Genomic DNA, 20,978 nt, shown 5'->3' with positions numbered 1-20,978 from the left:
TTAAGTTATAAGAGACAAATAATTTTGAAAGTGAGCTTTCAGGGTCAGAACAGACCGGCCAAAATCCGATCCTCTTTTTTCCCCCAACAGTCTGATTCTACGGTTTCCTCCCACCAGCTTCAACAACCCTAATTCGCCACCATGACTGAGGTAATCTTCTTTCAGTTTTCTCAAATTTTGATGCGCGCTTGTTAAAGCCTTTCTTGATTCTACTGATTCTTTTGAATTCTGATTTGGTTGGGTTGATTTAGTGCTTTGTATTGGACTTTGATTATTGGCAATCACGACCAAAGTTTATGAGTAATAAACGAAATTGAATAGCACAGTAAGATATGAGTGGCCTTGGCAATTGGCATTGTTAGAGTTAATGATTTTATTGAATTTAGGTTGATTAGATGGTAAAACAATTTAATTTGTGTTTGTTAAACTGCAATTGAAGCATTTTTATTGCGATTTTCGACTGAAAGAATGTGTATCAAGCTCTGTTTCGATGTTACGACTTGAAAGTAATGTAATTACTTACAATCAAAGCCTTGGAATTTAGTTTGGATTTTGCAAGTACAGTTGTTCTGTAGTTCATTTGTTGTTGGCAAAAGAATTTTTTTCGTGGAAAACTTTGAAATTTTTGTATACAATACATTGCGTCTGTTGTTAGCTTGCGTCGTTAATGTTTTTGTTTTTCTCTATTGCAGTATTGGGTTAGCCAGGGTAACAAGTGGTGTGATTTCTGCAAAATCTACATATCAAACAATCCTTCTAGCATTCGAAATCATGAGCTCGGTACGCGTCACAAGGATGCTGTTGCTAAGAAGCTTGCTGATATGCGAAAAGACAGAGCTGCTAAGGAGAAGGAAGAAAAGGAAGCAGAACGTGCCCTTCTGCAAATTGAAGCGGTGAGTATTAGATAATCATTACAAAGCTGTGATAAATTTATATATGTGCTTCTGTTCCAGTGATGGAAGAGTTGGCAATTCTATGATGGCAGTGCATCACCCCTTTAGTGATACCGATACATTAAAAGGCTTCTTATATATTTGCGCCCCCAGAGTTGTTACAAACTTAAAGTTGAGGCTTCTATCCTACGAGTAATTGATTCTTTTTCTTTCTTTATGCTGAATCTCTCTCTGACTTAAATGTTTGCAGAAAACTAAGCGCAGCTATCAAAAGGATATGACGAACTTTCAGGAAGCTAGAGATACTCATGCTCTTGCACTAGATGTTGGGGACGATGGTGAAGAAAGTAAGTACTATATATCTAAATTTGTCAATTTTAGATTAACACTGTTCTCTTAGATAAGCCTTGTGTGATCACACCTTTCGTATGTTGATCTTTCAAAATCTGATATGGAATGATTATTTGTCCAGCTGGTTGGATCTGTCAGATTCTAATATTATCAACCGATTTATGCGCGCATAGGTGGAATCTTTCTCATTGTCACCTAAGCCATAAGTTTTATGGTCTGAAAGTACTGTGTACTTGGCCATATTCTAAGACCCCAGCTGTGATCATTTTCTGCAGCTCAGCTAATTGACTGACTCACTAAGAACCATGTCTGGGCTATTACTATGATAGTTTTATATTACACAAGCTATATTCCTCATTCTTTAACAAGCTAAGCTTGAGGAGTACTTTTTTGAAGTAGGTCCTTACAGCTTATGTAGCCACTCTATGCTCAATTTGTCTTAAGTATGATATGATCACCTGTAAAGAAATTTACCAAAGCACTTTACAAAAGAAACAAGAAAAAGAAGAAGGAAAGAACAAACAAAAGTATTTAGCAAGAATCTTCTTTCGTTTGAATTTTTATGATGTTTCCTTAACACGCACAAGTTGTGTAACAATAAATCTAAAGGCTCTGATGTAGGGCTGGGATAGATATGTATCTGAGTTAAGCTGATTAACAATTCATATTTGTTGATTAACAATAAGCTTACGTCATTAGACATTTTTTGGGTCTAACTCAAGTATGTTTTCGAATGGTTCTTATGCTATCCTTGCTGTGGTCTAGATTCATCCCTTAACCCTATTCAGTGAACTCCTTTGCAGGCTGGTCAAATTCTAAAATGGACTGTCAGGGATGGCATTGCTTGTGAGTAAATAGTTATTCTAGAAAGAACAGAAGTGTGCTTTGTGGTTTGTTCTGTTGGTCTTGTTTGGTCTGGTAGTTGGTTCGCAACAACTAACAAGTTTGTAAAGCTGATTTTCTTAGTGTTAAGGTTGGAACAAGTTAAAACCAATTGACCACAATTCTAATAATAGCAATAATTTGTTCCAACCGGAGACGTACTAAAGTCAATGATAGTTGTTCTAGTATCTTTCAGTTGTTTCACGATGTAGTGTTATACTTTTATTGTTTTCTGAATGCCTTTCTGTCGAAGGATATATCCTATGTCATGCCTAGTACTGTTAAAACTGATTCAACTGTGTTTGATGACAGCATGGTGGTATGACAGCGCTTCTGGGTATTACTACCATCAAAGTAATGGCTTTTGCTATGATGCGAACTCCGGCTTCTACTATTCTGATGCTATAGGTATCAAGTAATTTCATGTATATTTAATCATTGTGCTGACTTGATTGCCCTTCCAGAATAAACGATATTAGTTGATTTGCTAACATTACGATACACAACAGGCAAATGGGTGACACAGGAAGAGGCATATGCGACCCCTCAGTTTTTATTAAAATCCAGATATAAATCAACGATGTTGAAGAAGAAAGTGCCAAATTCAGGGACTGGATCAGCTTCAGAAAATAAAGGGGCTGATAAATCTCAAAATGGTCCTCCACCAGGACCAGTTGTTTCAGCTACTTTAAACCCTATGAGATCCGTTAAAGGTGCTCCCTCCAAAGTTCTCGTTGGCAAAAGAAAGAGGCAAGAGGTGAAGCCACGGGCTATGACTGCAGAAGAGGCAGCTGCACTTAAAGCAAGGGAGGCCGCTAGAAAGAGAGTTCAAGACAGAGAAAAACCATTGCTGGGCCTTTACAGGCCACAATGATTTGTCTTCTCACTCAAGTTTGTGTCTGCAACATAAGTGGTAAGTTCTGAATTTTTAATTATTTTTAATATATTTATCAACTACTTCTTTTGTAGTTTCATAAGTCGACATTACATCATACAAGCTTTCTGCTGGACACTGGTTTGAGCCCTACCTTATTCGAGCCAATGCTTTTTGCTCCCATCTCCTCTCTTCCCCCTTATCATACTGGTTTCCTGAATGGTCTAATTTTCATGTGAGGTTGTGGGAATTAGGGCCATGTTAATGTGTACAAGCTTTCTGCTAGACACTGGTTTGAGCGCTACCTTATTTAAGCCAATGCTTTTTTCTCCCATCCCCTTTCTGCCCCTTATCATACTCTATCTGGTTTCCTGCATGGTCTGATTCTCATGTGAGGTTGTGGGAATTGGGGGCATGGGAATACCAGCTTTACTAATGAATTGCTTGCATAATACATCTCTAAGGTAGCGTCTATGCACCTCAGAGCATAAAAAGACAATTTCTGTAGTTCTAAGGCATATGTCTAAGGGGTGAGGCATCAACACCAGTCTTTAGTGATCTGAGGCATAAATGTATTTATGATCTGCCGAAAGACAATGCCGTAGTTCTGACACATATGTATCGGGGGCAAGGCATCGACTCCCACTTTTAGAACTTTCTTCGAAACCCATCAATGTTTTATGGTCCCAAATGGCATGCATTTTTATAAGAGCAACTCCAGCAGCTATGTCTTTTGACAGAGTGGAGCTTCAACGGTGAAAAATGACATAAATTTTGGCTTCAATGGAGCTGTTAAATCCGACGTGGATTTTGACATTCCTCTTTTCACTGTCAAATTTGACAGTTCTCTCTGAAGCTGTCAATTTTTTCCTCATTCTCTTCTTCTCCCAATTTCATACTCTGATATTTTTCTTCTTACCCCGATGTAGTCATGTAGAGCCCGATGAGAGGAATGCGATCCACCACCATCTGCCATACCTTTCAGGCACACCTTGTTCCTCCTGATCAACTCGATCACCTCCTCCGGCACCTGCGGCATATCGCCGGTGACCTTGTACTTCTCGAAGTAGAGCGGCGCGTCCATCACCTGCTCCACAACGTTGGTCACGAGCGGTCCGATTCCGTCATCGGGGATTAGGGTTACGGCGCGCAGAGCATCGTTGTTGGGGCGGGGCTTGTAGGTGACCGTTCGGGTTTGGGCCGTGAAGGAGGGAGTGGCCGGCTTTGTTAGACGGTGGCGGAGGATCGGTATGGATCTTCTCGCTCTTCACTCCCCATCTGGATGAAGTTCCGGACGTAATGAGGTTTTTTTTTAATACAATTCATTCTAATATTTGACATTTGCCAAAAGACTTCACCATTGGAGGAGAAACCTTGTAAATTTGACATTGCTGAGAGGGCTGTCAAATTTGAAATTGCCACAAGCTAAAAGACATCTCTGCTGGAGATGCTCTAAGCTATCTAAGTGAGTGTTAAAAACCGCGCACTATGCTTTTCCTTCAAAACCATTGTTGCCACAATCGTAATTGAGAGAGTATCAAGGTATGTGATTTTCAATTGAGAGAAACATAGATGGTAGGTATAAAGGTATGCTGATAATTAGCTAGCTTCCAAGTTTTGAGTCATTGTCATTAGAATCGTATGTAAACAATTCCCCTGGATTTGTTCTTTGTTTCATAGTATAATTGGGAAGAGACTAATCTGATTTTAGTTGTGAAATGGTTGTTTGGATTTTCGTTTTAATGGTTTTCACTTTTTACAGGCAGCAGCACTAGAGGGACAGAAAACCACTGCTGCTTCAGATTATGTGCTCAAGGTACCTACCACTCCTGTAACTCATCTTAGTATTTGTCTACATATAAAGATACATACAACTTCTGCTCACTGATCATAAGGAACCTACTTGCAACCAAGAGAATTTCAAATGCCGGCAGCAATGCCCTTCCTGCTGCTAAGAGACGCGCGGCAAAGCATATGCCAGTAAGATTCCAAACAAAGGTACTGTCATGTTCAAACCTTTGCTGCTTTACATCTGAATTATGCTAGTTGGTATATATTCTTACTAGTCCAGTGCATTAGTAATGTTGGTGAAGTTGGTAAACTCTTTCAAACTTTCTTGTATTTCTTTTACTTTATCCTATGGAACGCAGATAGCACCAGTTAATAAAAGGAAGCTGCCATAGGCCATACGTTACAATTAAACATTTGAAACCATTGCCCTGTAATTTAAGTCTATTTTCCCATGCTCACTTATAGCTACAGAATTGGTGATGTTAACAAAAGATTGAAAACCACTGAATCTATGCTTAGATTATTATCTCTCTTTTATTATTTTTATTTTTTCCATCAGATCAGTTCATTTGTTTCTTCTTAAACTGCAGGAGTTTTGTGTGAAGAAAAGAGACCATATTGAAGTAGTATGCATGATTGGTGTTTATAGATTTGTAGTGAATGTGTCAGATGTATCCTTTTTGTGAATTTTGTCATACAATGCAAACAAGACAGTAACTTTATATAATATGTCCCATGTCCATTCAGTTAAAGAACAATATTTCGTTAATATTTCCTTGACCTTCTTTTAGCTCTATTCTGGAATTGAAGAGTATGGAGTCAGTGGAGTGGTTCGCATATATTGTAAGTAATGCTATATTTGTATCATATGTTTATGAACTAACCTAAAGATATGCGGATTACTGACCTAAACATATCTTTGGATTTACTGCCAAAAATATGAATGTTTGTTGCTTTGACAAGTTGAGCTTGAAAGCTAGTGAGTCTCATTCTTTTCTTCTTTCAGTTGTTTCCATTTGCTGCTCTCAAGCAGTTTCATTCTTGTGAATTTTGCAAGATGAATATTAAGTTCTTAAATTACTTTTTGGGTTTAGTCATTACTGATTTTAGGTAATTGAAAAAATGTTAGGTGCTCATGAGGTTTGTTGCTATCTACATTTTAGAATATGTGGCTTCTCTTATGTTGTTGCTTGTCTATACTTTGTTTCAGTCTTAGTGCTTATGTGACTTATGTGAGTATTGATGTCATCCATATCAAAGAAGGCTTGCAGCTGTGGGGAGGAGCTGTGGGGAGGAAGAGCCTTAGTACTGATACTTAATTTTTGATGTTTAACTATAATATATTTGTAATAGAAATTCTGTTATTCATTGCCTTTTTGAAAAGATAGAAATTGTTAGCAACTGCTTGTGTATCTGTGGTCTGATATGAAAACTAAAACATGATATCATATATGTTTTCCTATATGTTCATTCTGGATAGGAATATGATCAATGCAAGTTTGTAAACTTTATGAATATATGGTCTACAATACTGGTCAACTGTTGAGCACCAGGTGGCACTCAACAGTTGTCCGATCTAACTGTTTGACCATATCAGACGGCTGTTGAGCGCCACCTGGTGCTCAACAACTGACCTGGTAATTAGCACCCATATGGTCTAATATCCCTCTCTCATATATATTAGCAATATAATTACATGATATTATGTTATTAACAAATAGTTAAGGCTCTCATAAAAACAAGGAATTTTTTTAATATTAATCTCTAAACTCTTATGACAAGGTCAAAGTAGCAATTAAACTTTAGTAATTGTAGTGCACAAACTGATTATTTATTTATATAGTTTCATGATTAAAACGAAGTTGTAAGCCTCTAATGTTGAGAATATATTTAATTAACAAATTTTAAAACAATCTATAAAATCAACTTGAAATCATTTTACATGTTCAAATTGGTCATTTGATAAATTTAAAACAGAAGCCAGTTTGAATTTACCAAACGCTTTATCACTGCTTCTGTCACTAACAGTCACTTATAAAAGTCAGTTTACCAAACACTCATCTACTTTTTTTATCAGCTACTTATTTTCAGAAATAAGTATAAGTCAGCTTTTTAAATAAGTTCAGCTGCACCAAACACAGCCTTTGGTGTTGGGAAATAAGCCAGAATCCTCTAGAATTGTGGGGGTGCAGCTGTTTTTGTGGTTGGTCTGGATGGAAAAAAAAAAGATAATCTGAAACTTACTGTGTTCTCATGAAACTTAAGTTTCTTATGAGATAATAAATGGGAACTAAATAAGAAGGAAAGTAAGAATTACTAATTGAAAATAGGAAAATTTGTAAGTAGTCGGGAATCTCGAGTAACGGGCCAAGCCGCTAAAGTCTCAGAGTTTCAGAAGAAAGGGAAGTAATGACTCCAACCATGGTGGACTAAATTCTTAACCAATCACCAAACCAACTTCACTAATAACAGATTCTTGAGAAGATGTGTATATGCTGTAAGGAATTTTGAGAATTGCTGTCTAGGCAGACAGCTTACCATATAGATCCACCAGTGGGGATCAGATGGAAAAAAGGTTATACGAGTTAGTGACCTAAGAGTCTGTCATTGCTTGCTGATTGATATATGTAGTTGTTTTGTCCCAATTTCAAGACTCATAGATATACATATTTACAGGATTGAGGGCTTGGTAGTTGCTTATTTTCAATTTGGAGCCTGGACTAGTGATTACACATGTTCATCATTTTCCACTATTATAGCGAAAATGACATCTTAAGTAACTACTTATATCTCTATTGTTTCCCATTGCAACCCCTACTATGAGATATGTACATGATGTATCTTTTGTAAACTAATGCATGTTCTTGGAACTATTTTGCATTACTTGAAGAATGCGGAATGCTAGTGTGTAATCATGCAATGGCTGGTCCAATTATATTCCTATAGCTAATGGTTGCTTGGTGGCACTGCAAATTCGGTGAGTTACAGTACCCGGCATGTTATCTGTAAAATGTTGTCGCATTATTGATTAGGTTTTGTCATGAAAGATGTTGATTAATAGGTTCTTTGAAAATGATGGGACTCTAGGCTTTCTTCCATCTGCAAGTGCTGGACAATAGGCTGAAAGTAATCTCATAGGTCTGACTTTTGTTTTTAAGTTAACTTCCTTTTCCCTTTCTAGCATTGGGGATCAAATTTAGTTTATGATTCAGAAACAAAGAGTACCCTGCTTTTCGAGGCCATCACTGCAAAGAATTTACTAGCTGACATGAGCAGCTTGAAGGTGTGTAGGTTGTAGCATTGCTTGTATGGCATTTTTATTTAGCAAACTTCTGTCAAGGTTATTGAAATACATAGCAGTAATCAGAGTATGAGGAATTTACGGCACTCATATGCATAGAGCGGATAAACATGTATGGTGCCAGTTCTTCCGAGATTTTACTCGATGATTGATTATACTTCATCGTCTCAGTAGATTGTTTGATTATGGACATCACATTGAAAATTTCAGGTAGAATATTACCTTGGTATTTATTTTTATTATTTTGTGGGATCCGGATCCTCTCCTGATCCATTATTGCCTGATCTTGCTTGACCTTTTACCAGATATTGGCACGTGTATATAATCACATCTTAGGGCTCACCTTGCTTTTCAACCCTATTGTTACTCTTTTCTTTAATGACAGATGAAATAGGACAGACACTGACTCCCACAATTTCTCTCAGAGTCGGTGTGTTTATCATTCCAACTTGGAAATTATTTATAAATGGGACGTGAAATATAGACCACTGAATTTCATTACATCAACTTCTCTAATATTAATTTCGGTCTATCAACTAACCCGATAAATGTACATAACATTATTAACACCGTCAAGTTAGAGACAGGTGTCATAATTTGAAGGGTAATTAGGTCAGTTTTGGACGCCCAATCCTTCTCTCTGCTCCTTTACTCCACCGCAACTTCACAGATAAAAACTGAGATATGCCGATTGAATCAATTGATTTGATGGATGATTGAACTCCTCACGATTCCTCTTTTCCTTATAATCAATCAGCTACCATTCATCTTCCAATTGCCTAAACAGTAAACAAGATCTCTGACCCGCACTATTGAATTCAACTCTAGGTATGCTCCTGATCAAACAAGTAAAAAAAGGATTTGGGTATGTGCATTAGTGAATGAGAAGGAATGACTGAGGACTGGAGCTAACAAATTTGGAAAGCACTGAGAGAGAGAGAGAGAGAGTTGTAGTGGTGGTAGCCAGCCAGCCTAGGTCCAAACATGCTTGAATGCTTGATTCTATCTGCATATCAAGATGGTTAGCAGGAGCTAAAGAAGAGGAAGTAGAAGACCTAAGATGAGAAAGATTCTTATGGAGCTGATGATGTTGGTGGTGGAGATTTGCAGACTCCATCTCCAATTCTACTCATGAGAGAGAGAGAGAGCCAAAAAAAAGAAGTGAGGAATAAACCAATTATGCCCTTCACCTATACCCGTAATGTCATGCACACTGACGGAGTCAATGACGTCCTGTATGAATATTGAGTTTGGGTTCATATCTGATGTATCAGAGTTCATGTTTTCAAAATTATTGTACTAAAATTCATAATGGGTCATATTTCATGTACTACTCCTGAAATTTTCCCCTCCAACTTCCTCTCTTCCATCGCCAAACTTTAAGTAATCGGCATGAAATTCATCTTTCTCGTACCCTTGAATCACCTTGGCTAGGTTCACCTGGCTCATCTACTTCTTCAGCCGTCCCGTCTTAATCGGCATGGCTGCCGGCCGGAGGGGTCCTCTTATTTGTTTACATTCCAATCTCATCTAACAAGTTGCAATTTTCTGCTAGAACAACGAAATAAATACAAAATTATTGACACGTTGGTCAATGAATTAGGAGACCCAAAAGTTGATCAACCCATATTCATCAACATCAACAGTCGATTTTCAAGAAGTTGAGGGTGATGTCGCGAAAGAGAGAATATGAGCAATGTATGAGAGAGAGAGAGAGAGATGGCTGGGATCTGCATATACCCAAACCACGGTAAAGAAGAAACAGGGGAGAGGGAGCAGTAAAATCGAAGAGAAAACGCAAGTGTTGTTAATCACTACGTGGCACCATGATAGACCATTGATGTTGTTTTACACGTGTAAATATCTGGTAATAGGACAGGCAAGGTCAGGCAAATAATGGATCAGGAGAGGATCCGGATCCTATTGACCGGTAGAATGTTCTCATGCTGAAAATTGTTCGGTGGATCAGTAATTCATCACCTCCGTTAAAAACACTTTTGGAGTGACCATTTTTCCCAACTAATAACACAAATTCGGCAGGTGTTCCCTAACATCTCATTATTTGTAATATAACGTAGCTTGTGTTGATGATTGTGTCCAAGAACACTGCTGAGTAACTACTACCAGCCTCAGGTGTCCAAGAGGACCAAGACTTTGTAAACAGAGGCGTTTCTTACTGTCGAATTTTTAACGGGCTGGATTCTCTCTCACCCAACAAGAATGGAACTTTAGGTAATTCTTTTTCACCTTGCCTACATGCCACTTGAGCCTGAATTTTAGAGGCGTGATGTTTCGATCGGTTGCTTCAAGCAGATGCTGAACTGTTAGAAAGGAGAGATCTCACATCTAAAAAGTGACAAAAAAAATAAAGCTTATAAGTGGGTGGATAATAACCAATTGTACCGAGGCCTTTTGTGATTAAAACCCAACACATGTGAGGTGGCTAAGTTGGGACAATATCGATACAGTTGGTCTACGGGCCACGCTTGTCGCTGTTTAACATGGTATCAGAGCGGGTCCCTCTCCAGTTGCGCCTCCAATCTGTCGTGGGCCCGAGTTGGGTGACACTTTGTCATGGGCCCAAGATGGGTGTCATTATCATGTCATCGGAGAGTTTCTGATTGGATGGTCACCAAGTGTCGTTGATTACTAGACCTTGGTTTATTTCATCCCAATATGTGGGATGTTAATTTGTCACGTGCAGACCTAAAATTAGGTTGTACGTGAGGGGGCGTGTTGGAGAGGAGAGATCCCACATTTAAGAAGTGACAAAGAAAATAAAACTTATAAGTGGGTGGATAATAACCAATTGAACCGAGGCATTTTGTGATTAAAACCCAACACCTGTGAGGTGGCTAAGTTGGGACAATATCGGTACAGTTGGTCCACAGGCCACGCTTGTCGCTGTTTAACATGGTATCAGAACGGGTCCCTCTCCAGTCGCGCCTCCAATATTTCGTGGGCCCGAGTTGGGTGCCAGTTTGTCATGTCATCGGAGGATTTCCGATTGGATGGCCAGTAAGTGTCGTTGGTTACTGGACCTTAGTTTCTTTCATCCCAGTATGTGGGATGTTAATCTGTCACGTGTAGACCTAAAAATTAAGTTGCAAAAATATAATTGTACTATAAGTTAATCATATCAGAACATTAATAAGTATAACTCTTTCACATTGTTCAATTTATAAGGAAAATGCAAGGACCTGGATACAAAGAAATTTTAAGGAGAGAGCTACAGTAAAAGCAAAATAGCAGTGTTCCCAAGTATAACTCTTTCACTTAGAGGAGTTATAAAACGTTTATTTGGAGTTTGAAAAAAAATTGAAAGATTTTAAAAGACATGCAAGAATCTTCATTCGAGAAGCAAGTGAATATTGTCATCGCTAATATGACATTTCATAATTATATATGAAGATATGTACATCGTGATAGACACTTTGTCCGAGATGAAGAAAAGGAAGGTGGGTGAAGATGAGGAAGGATGACGTAGAAGAACAAAATCATCATGGTGCACAAGAAATGGAGACATTAAGAAGTAAGATTGCTCAAAGTTTGATAGATGCGCGTGTTTGAGTGTTCATGTATTTACATGATCCAAATCAAAACCCAAGTTATCAATAGAAGAATATATTTGTTTAAGATAATTTTTAAAACTATCTAATATTAATATGTCATCTATTTTTATTGTTTTAAAATAAAATTGACCAAAAATTATCTTACATGTCTAAATTGGTCATTTGACAAACTAAAAGCATAAGTTAGGTTGAGTTTACCAAATGTTTTGTCATTGCTTATGTCACTAACAGCTACTTATATAAGCATGTTTACCAAACAATCAGCTACTTTACTTATCAGCCACTTATTTTCAGAAATCAGCATAAACCAGGTTTTTTTTATAGACCCAGCTATACCAAACATAGCCTAAAGCTGATGAGGTATGGATCGGGATCTGGGGTCAGGGAATCTTGGGTCGATGATTGGAGTTCCCTTGGTTGTGTGGTTGTTGTGCAATTGGGGCTAACAAGATCTAGGTAGATCTGGGTTTTCTCATCGCCAGCACCGAAGTCTCGTCGTTGGCTGGGTCTATTTGGGTCTACCGCCTATTTTGTGTAGGGCTCTGATGGTGTGGGGCTATTGGGCCTAGAGCTTGTGGTTTGGATTATGCCCTGGTTTGTCCTAAGGCCATGAACAGTTTAGATTTGGTGGTTAGCATATTGCTATGCTTCGATAAGTCGTAGAGTATGTTTCTTTTTTATTTTTTTATTTTTATTTTTGTTTATTTTCTGGGATAGCTCTTAAAGAATAGACACGTGTTATGTACTAAGTTTGAATTTCGGCTCAATACTTTTTGTCTGCCGCACACTAATAGCGGATGAGTATGTAATGACTATTTAGTCATTTTATTTTATATAAAATTCTAATGGATTCCATATAAAAACAAAAACAAAAACAAAAAAACAAAAAACAACCACCCACTATATGGATATGTTAGCAAGATAATGCCACGGGCGTGCAACATATTTTACTGTTAAATGTACAATTAATAGTACAAATAAAGAAATATTTAGAGGTTTGGTGACACCAAACAATTTCAATTCATGTACATGTTATACACGTTAAACGTCAATATCCATTCATCAATAACTCAGACGCGCCATCAAGGCATGATCAAGTGTTAAGCACGTAATACATTATGATCGAGATACCATCGCATGATGTTAGATTGTATTCTGGTTGGTATGTATTGTCCAACTTATTGAAATGTGGGAGTGTAAGCAAACTACTCACTTTATATGATGTATATTAATTTGTTGCCTTTCGTGATTCTCCAATCTTAAACATGCACTCAAGTACGTACTCAACTCATACATTGCATCATTTGCATGGACAATCGATTCCCACATTGATAGCTACATGTCAAGTCTTATATTTATGCTGAGGATAATATGGATGTTGCGTAGGGAGAAGATACAATCACACACCGACTTCATTCAACATCTTATGATCATCGATCTATAATCATCATCAAATACAAGCGAGACGATCTTTTCATCTTGTTTTCAATCGGTATTAATAATTACTGTATAATTAATGTATATGAGGATGAAGCATCTTGCCTATTGCCATAATTGCATCAAGTGTCCACATCTTTCCACTCCTGGCCTTTCTACTCTAATTTCATATTCGTACGATGTAATGTGGGTCTCCCCACATAATCGACATACATGAAAGGAAGTTTCTCATGGCCGAACTCGCATTAGGATTGTAATTAAGTTGATTAGTCATGATGTTAAGAAGGATTATGTTTTTTTTTCCCACATTGTTTGAAACTTTAACTCTTTAAGTACACCATGACATTTGTGATTGTGCACCAAATTACTTTTGTTGAATTGTTAAGACAAAGCACATGCTATGGACCTAGAATTTACAATAAGCTACACTATTTTCATCATTGCAGCTAGTGTCGTTCGTGGTGTGATGGCCAAGTCATCAAATATTTTTGATTTAAATGAACTCGAATGATTCTTCACCTTTTGCTTGATTATTGGTGGCAAACAAGTGAAACAACCCCATTTTGGCATTGTAGATGACTTTACACTGTAAAACATCAGTGCTATAATGATTATGGCATATAAGTCTTTTTCTTGGTCCCATAGGTGTGCTGCATATATCAATCCTTGCTGATTTTAGTCGGCAAATTTTTATTGATAAGGTTTTCGTGTGATATAGCCACTTACTGGTATCATTCGCCAAAGTTACTATTGCAGTACGAAGTTCCGTCAAATATTTCGCCTTTTACCAGTTATTTTAAACAAAATTTACTAGATCTCTGATTGTAGTTAGTTTTTACGTCGCGAACATTAATATAATAAAGTCGAAAACATACACGGGGATTTACACATAGCTGAAATGAAAGTTTTGAGTTTCGCGGATGTATACTTGATTTCCTATCGACCTTGTTCAAGTTGATAATTTGCCCAAACTTTAATTTACTTGATTCAGACAAGCTAATTAAATATCTAGTGGTACTCAAGCTAGGGGTTAGCTTACAAGACTTACCAACTCTTTCATAGCATAGTATTGACAGTAATTATGACAATTTCATTATCATAAGTGTACATAATAAGTAAACAAGTACTATAGCTACCTCAAGACTCAAGTGATATAGCTACCTCATAACCTGATTGAGGTTCCTGCTGATGATAGGAGATTATGATCGAGTGGCGCCACCTCATGACTTGCTACTAGCAGGGCCGGACATGAGATTTGGATACTTGAGAAGTTCCAAAATTGGTGCCCTGTAATCATCCCAAATTTTTTTTTTTTAAAAGATGATACTTATTGTTTTTCTATTTGTTGTATGGATCAATGAATATCTTAATTAACTTAATTAATGACGAGATTATAATTGAATTTTTGGATGAGAAACATAATTAGAAAGCCCAATTACCCAAATTACATACCCATATTGGAAACATGCTGGTTTTTATTTGATTATGTTAATCATTTTGGTGCCCCTTAAGATGCCCTTAAGACCACGCCTGAGGTGGCTGCTGCTTAGGCTGCCCTCAGGTACGGGCCTGGCTGCTAGATCAATAAGAACTACTAGAGTTAGAGCTTGGCTTCATTCGAATGCAACCTAATTGATACCGACTATTAATTTTTTTTTCATTCAAGTTGAACTATTGAGAGTTTCACATTTTGTTTTTGAAATAGAAATTGACCTACGTAAGGGAAGCTTCACCAATAATAGGCTTCTATCATATTTTTTGTCTTATGGGGAAAGAGATGCATGTATCATCCTAGATATACATAAGAAAGACGACTAATTAATGTCGGGGTGTGGCTGCAGAACTAACTAAACTTAATTAGACGAGATGCAGTGATATTGAAATTAAGATACAATATTTTGTGATTGAGCCAGTTTGGTAAATAAACTACTCTACGTTATTGCCAATGAATTACTAGCATAATAGATTAACACGCTAAGACAAGTCCAAAATATCAATTGGCCGATATCCGTAATGATCGCATTGGGTAGACTCTTAATATATTGTCCACAACCAAACACAAGTTGCTGCTTGTAATTAATCCCTGGTATATGTAGGGGCGGAGCTACGTTGAGGGAAATAAGTGTCATGGGACCGCCAATGTGTCAACACATCCTTGCCAACTAGTATAAATTATATAACTTTGATGGAAAATAGAGAAACTCTGCTATATATGGCACCCTATTTGTTGGTTTGATAACATAATTAATAATTTACAGTAAAATACTTTTTTTTAAAAGGGTTTGAAACCCCACCTAGCCGGAGACTCATCCTCACGTCCAGAGGATCAGGATCCTCTTCTAAGCTTATTCTCTCCTAACCTACCTAAGCTTTTACAGAGATTGTGACAACTGGCATTTTACATATCTAATGGTCCATATCTTCACCAACAAGAAAAATTGCTGATTTTACAATTTGACCCTCCATATATACTCTCTCACTCTCTATGTTCATCTTCTTTCTCATTTCCCAGATCAGAGTCAACACTCTTACTCTTCATAATTATACTCAAAACCGAAAGACCAGGAAATTGGAGCTCCGAATTGCAAGAGCACGAGGTTAGAGCTCCGGCCGCAAATCCCGTCGTGGAAGGGATGCAACGCCAAAATTCAATTCCTTAATTAATCAATCAATGGAATATGTGAACTCATTGAGTTGGGCATTTGGAAAGGAAGTAAGGAAAATGAAAGCTCTCAGTGAAAAGGAAGGAAACGAATAGAAGAGATAGCTAAGGAAGAAAAAGAGAACTAAACTGATAAGAGGGATTTTAGGCCATTAGATCCATATTTGGAGACGTGTCACAGTTGGAATGAAAGCTTAGGTAGCTTAGGTGGATAAGTAGCTTAGGAGAGGATCTGAGTCCATGTCCAGACGTGGCATCCGGACAGTAAAATACTTTAACCGTGCTAAATTAATATAAATTTTTTTTGGCAACATAAGTGTTAAATGACTACTCATACTTTTAAATTTCAATAGAATGAGTATTTTAGAGCATTTTTTAACTTATTTTTATATCAAATTTATCAAATGAAGTTTGAAAGTTAAGTTTTTGGTGTTAAATCGTAAGAAAATTGTATCTATTATGTAGCTTCTATACTGAAAATATATATACTTGACAACTGATTTTAAGGCTTTTGCGACTGGCCCCGAGTCTTCTTTTGCTGGCTCCGCCACTGGCGTGTATGTAAATTTGTCTCATATATCTGAGTCCATTCTAGTGATTGGGACACCACCATGAATGAACATTCATAAATTCCAAGGTATTTAAAGTTTTAAACCAATATGTATTGGAACCAAAAACCCAAACGTAATTTTATATCCGATCAAAGAGATTCGACAGTAAAATTGAACGAAAAAAGCTATTTACAGCCGAGATCGATCCCATCAGCCACGTGCCAATGACCCGAAAGCACCTCTGGAAATTTCATGCACGCCATGGTTGAACCCCAAGCAACCTAAGAGCCCATGTTTGTAGGGCAACACGGTCTTCCTTCTCATCTCCTCCGTCACCGCCCGGTTCACCGTGTAATGTAGCTCGTGCGGCGAAACAGGTCCTCTCCTCCTTGAGCTAACCGAACCGACACTGTCCGTCGACCGGAAGCTAGAATTCTTCACATCTTCCGACATACTCTTCTTTGTCGACAAAAGCGAATACTTCCTTAGAGGATCCTTCCCCGTCGTGGCTCTACCTTCCGATGCGCTCCGGAACAACAAGAGATCCTTCAGCTTCCATTTCTTGTTCGCTTTCGAAAACGAAATCGCTGACAATAACGAATTGTAAGCCGCAGAAACAGATGAAGGAGTGGCCGGCTTGATAGAGCTATTAGAGGCACTCGTCGTCGGAGCAGGTGATGCGACGTCATCGAACATGATGTCCGGAATCCTCAATGGAGACAAAGACCTGGTTCCTTTTCTGATTGAAGAGTTGACGTGTCTCGAAGGCATTCTCGACATTCTTTCCCTTCCACGTCGATTCTGAAACTCTTCTTCTGCGTAGTCATATTCATCTCTGTAACAATCTTTCCTAGTTTCTTCCAGGGCCGCCGTGAAAGGATCGGAATCCATTTTTCTGTGATGATGACGTGGAGACAAAACGTCTTGGACAATTCGCTTACCTTGGCATAGTACTCTAGACGATCTCGGCGACGGCGACCTTGGAGATAAACCGGAAGACGATCCCGGATCCTGATTTCTGTTAGTGTTGACGTGTAGCCGAGGAGGAGGCTTCAGAGGCTTGATCTTCCCTCCGTCAAAGAGCTCGTCCGCTGGCAAAGAAGCTCTTTCCAGTTGGCCACTGAAATTGAACTCGAAATCTTCAACATCCTCGCCGTTGATTGTAGCCCGGGACTTTGGAATCCCCGGCTTTTCTTCCCACTTGAAAGGGATAGTGGCAGGGGAGTATTTAGTACTATTAGAACTATGATTGTAGTCGAAGTCATTGAACTGGCGGTAGAAGGAGGAAGACCGGTTGGGGCTGGTGGGTGCGCTGAAGTAGTAGTGGCCGAACCGGGTGGGGCTCGACGGGGCTGTCAAGTATGGGGAGGAGCAGGCGCTGTCGAAGTTGAAGTCTGCCGGAGGCACAGGAATTGCTACTTTCATCTCCATGATTAAGAGCTTGCTAGCAAGTTAGCCTTGGATTGGATTTTTGGTGATGAGAGGGTTAAGGAATTAAGGTTATGGAATAGTGAGGGAATGAGGATATATAGGAATTTGAGAGGGGAGATGAGGAAAGAGGGAGGAAGGAAAGGATTAGTGGGAGAAGATTGACTAAAAAGATGAAGATTGGTCATAGACGCCGTCTTTATATGTGAATTTCTACGTGCTACACAGCAACCTGTGACGTTATTTATTGTATTTTCTTTGTTCTACAACGTGGAGGTTGGGGTTCGCTTTGCTTTGGTATGGTTACTGTTATTCACAAAACTTTGTATCATTTGATGCTTACGGTTCTTGTTTTCTTGTTTTGTTTTTTTTATTAATCAACTAATGTAGACCACTACTATTCCAAATATATGACGTATGTTTGAAATTTTCGCCTTTTGTTGAGTATATGCAATGTACGTTACGTAACAATTGTAATACTGGAATCGACAGCCCATGTTTCTAATTTTACACCAGCCGCAAACTATACTTGTACGTTAATTAGCGAGATCTAGACTATAAGCAGATTGTGTAGCTAAGAATATAATTAGCATGTTAAAAGATTAACTTGCCGATTATAATACATGTCGATTTCATACTATTCATGTCAATAGTTCATAAAGAGGAACCATAAAAATGGTGGAGATCCGAATTCTAATTGTTGCATGTATATGACTATTTGACGTCAGAAATATATACAGTGATCAGATCCTATTACTCATCATGGACAGCGTCGAGTCAATCAGTGTTAAAATTTACTCTACATATATCAGTATGACCGATTTGTATGAAATTGTATGCATTGAGGTTTACTTCCTACATTCATTTTTATAGCTATTTGTTTCAGTTTGTACATATCTAGCTGAATAAAATATTCAAGATCGATGTCATTCTTATCTAATATTGTGGAGAAACACAATCATTAAAATTAAGATTTTGTGTATCTAGCTATGCCTTGTACACAACGACAGTTTATAAAACTGATGTATTTGCCGGTATAAAACAAGTGAACTAAATAAAGTTAAATCTATGTGCCAGCAAGCCAGAGGTTGAGAACACTAAATTGTCAACTTTCATTATCCTCATATAGTTGAGATTTTATTATAATCGATTGGATTCAGGAACAAGCTATAGGAGGATCGGCCTATTACTTGGCAGCTAGTATTTTTCCACTATTTGTTTACCCTCTTATATTTGTTCCTGTTCATTTGTTTCCATCAAATCAATTTATAACGGCGTATGCTAGTTCTAATAGATAGATGACTGTGATTTCCATATGGGATACAGTGATGTGTTGGAACTTACCATCAAGCAAGATTTATTCCGGCGAAGTCTGCTCTTTCTCTCGTGCGGTAATCTCATTCCCAACTAAAAAGTAAACGTTATCGAGTATAGTACTTTAACTATTAGTCATTTTAATTTTTAGTATCTCAAATTTCTATTTCAGCTTAATTTTAGTTTATTACGTCAACTAACACCGTAGTGACCAACTTCATCTCCCACAATATTTAGAGCCATTTTCGTCACTTCTATTTCCATCAAATTTTAATTTATATTAAAAAATAAGTTAATTAATTCATATTATTATAAAATTAATAAGCATCATTCATTTATTATAATTATTACAAACAAGTTAAAATTTATAATTACAAAATAAACCAACGTATATTTTCATATTGTATATGTTCATTAACCAATAACCATATTGTTATAATAATATGCTAAAAAATTCTATCATAAATATTTAAATATTTCAAACGCAAAAGAAAATACATTTGTAACAATTGGTTTGAATGATATAAAATACTGGTTATAAACTAATTAATGAACTCAATGGGAAATAAAGTGACGAAAATGTCTTTAAAATTGGTGGGAAATAAAAAATTGAAATACCAATACAATAATTTTTAAATATGAAGTATTAAAAGTTAAAATAACTAATAATTAAACAGTGTTGGTTGAATTCACCCCGACTAAAAACAAAATGAAACGATGAATACTTGGGAATTCAACTCGGTGAAATTGACTACTGGAGCGTGATCGATCCATTCATTACCAGCAAGCAAATAGCTCAGGCAGTTAAGGCTGTTAAGCTAACCCTCTGACCAAAAGATGAAATGACTCAGATACACTGATACAGAAGTGAAAAGAGCCAGCAAGACTATCTTGTCAAATTTAAGAAAATGTCAGTGACCAGTAACGTACAGTTTTGTCAGAATATTGTAACTAGCTATCTAGGGTATCTGTTTAATTTGTTGCTCTTTAATCTTTATTGTAAGTTTTTGATCGATTCAATTATATATGCCCAGAATTAATTGGAAACTTAGAGTTGACCTTAATTAAGCACCAAACTCAATTTGCAAAGGAAATAGCTTGATAAGAATGTAGTAATGCTAATGTAAAGGTGTAATTAGTTCTACTATTCTGATGAGAGAGTTGAGCGTATTAGGTTTATTATGTATTATCTTTTTATCAACATTCCCTCAATTAGACAATTAGTAACTTAATTACTTTAATTATTTTGGCTTGAAGTTCTAGCTAGTATCCTAATTTCTTACGCCATCTATTTCTTACTCCTTTGTTCTAAAACGACATTAATTTTAACAGTTGGAAATCAGCGTATAGGATTCAGAATTGTGAATATTTAGTTTAAGAAACCTGATTCCCATTACGGAGGTTTCTATATGACTATATATAGTTTTGTTGTGGCTAGCAGTACGACCTTCCATTGTTTGTTTTGTGGACATGAGGCTCACCCCAGCTTGGATATGAACCAGAAGATCAATCTAGCTTTTTGGCTACATAATTTCCCTACCGGTAACAAAAGAGTTTGACTTTACAATTAACCTCTTTTTCTCTTTTCTTTGTCGGGGAAATGGACTGTATTATTCTCATTCCTTTTCCTTGTTTGCCACAACCGTGCATGCTTACAAATTAAAGGTCTTTTTCTTTCTCACCTTTAAGCTCGATGATTTGGAATCGAGCACAACCTATATGATGCTTCCTAATTACTTAAAGTCTTTTTTCTTTCTCACCTTCTAAAAACTGATAACGGTATGAGAGTAAGATTCAGTACGCTGCAATTAGGGCTGTAAATCGGTCCTAGTTCTTAAAGGAACTGTCGGAACCGAACCGCGTAAGCTCAATTTAGTCTGATTCCTAAGAAAAATTTACTCAATTTTTAGAAGAACCGAACC

General features: G+C 37.3%; 2 protein-coding genes across 3 annotated transcripts; one reads left to right on the top strand and one right to left on the bottom strand.

Moving 5' to 3' along the window:
• On the top strand, positions 1-6,147 carry LOC126782555 (zinc finger protein ZOP1). Of its 2 annotated transcripts, XR_007670773.1 has the most exons (10): positions 1-150; positions 693-893; positions 1,144-1,240; positions 2,439-2,534; positions 2,636-3,039; positions 4,763-4,816; positions 4,896-4,998; positions 5,382-5,462; positions 5,583-5,634; positions 6,002-6,147. XR_007670773.1 is itself a non-coding variant. In XM_050507818.1 (6 exons), the coding sequence occupies exons 1-5, from the start codon at positions 142-144 to the stop codon at positions 2,998-3,000; spliced, it is 768 nt and encodes a 255-aa protein (XP_050363775.1). In that variant the 5' UTR covers positions 1-141; the 3' UTR covers positions 3,001-3,039; positions 3,930-4,511. The 2 variants fall into 2 exon arrangements, 1 of the variants encoding a protein (XP_050363775.1); XM_050507818.1 differs by lacking the exons at positions 4,763-4,816; positions 4,896-4,998; positions 5,382-5,462; positions 5,583-5,634; positions 6,002-6,147 and adding an exon at positions 3,930-4,511.
• Positions 6,148-16,421: 10,274 nt separating this feature from the next.
• Positions 16,422-17,882, bottom strand: LOC126783408 (uncharacterized). The gene has a single exon (XM_050508870.1). The coding sequence runs from the start codon at positions 17,743-17,745 to the stop codon at positions 16,525-16,527; it is 1,221 nt and encodes a 406-aa protein (XP_050364827.1). The 5' UTR covers positions 17,746-17,882; the 3' UTR covers positions 16,422-16,524.
• Between the last annotated feature and the right edge of the window lie 3,096 nt (positions 17,883-20,978).

Source organism: Argentina anserina, chromosome 2 (genome assembly GCF_933775445.1).
Source record: "Argentina anserina chromosome 2, drPotAnse1.1, whole genome shotgun sequence".
Classification (NCBI taxonomy): Eukaryota; Viridiplantae; Streptophyta; class Magnoliopsida; order Rosales; family Rosaceae; genus Argentina; species Argentina anserina.
This window is presented reverse-complemented; position numbering and strand designations above follow the sequence as displayed.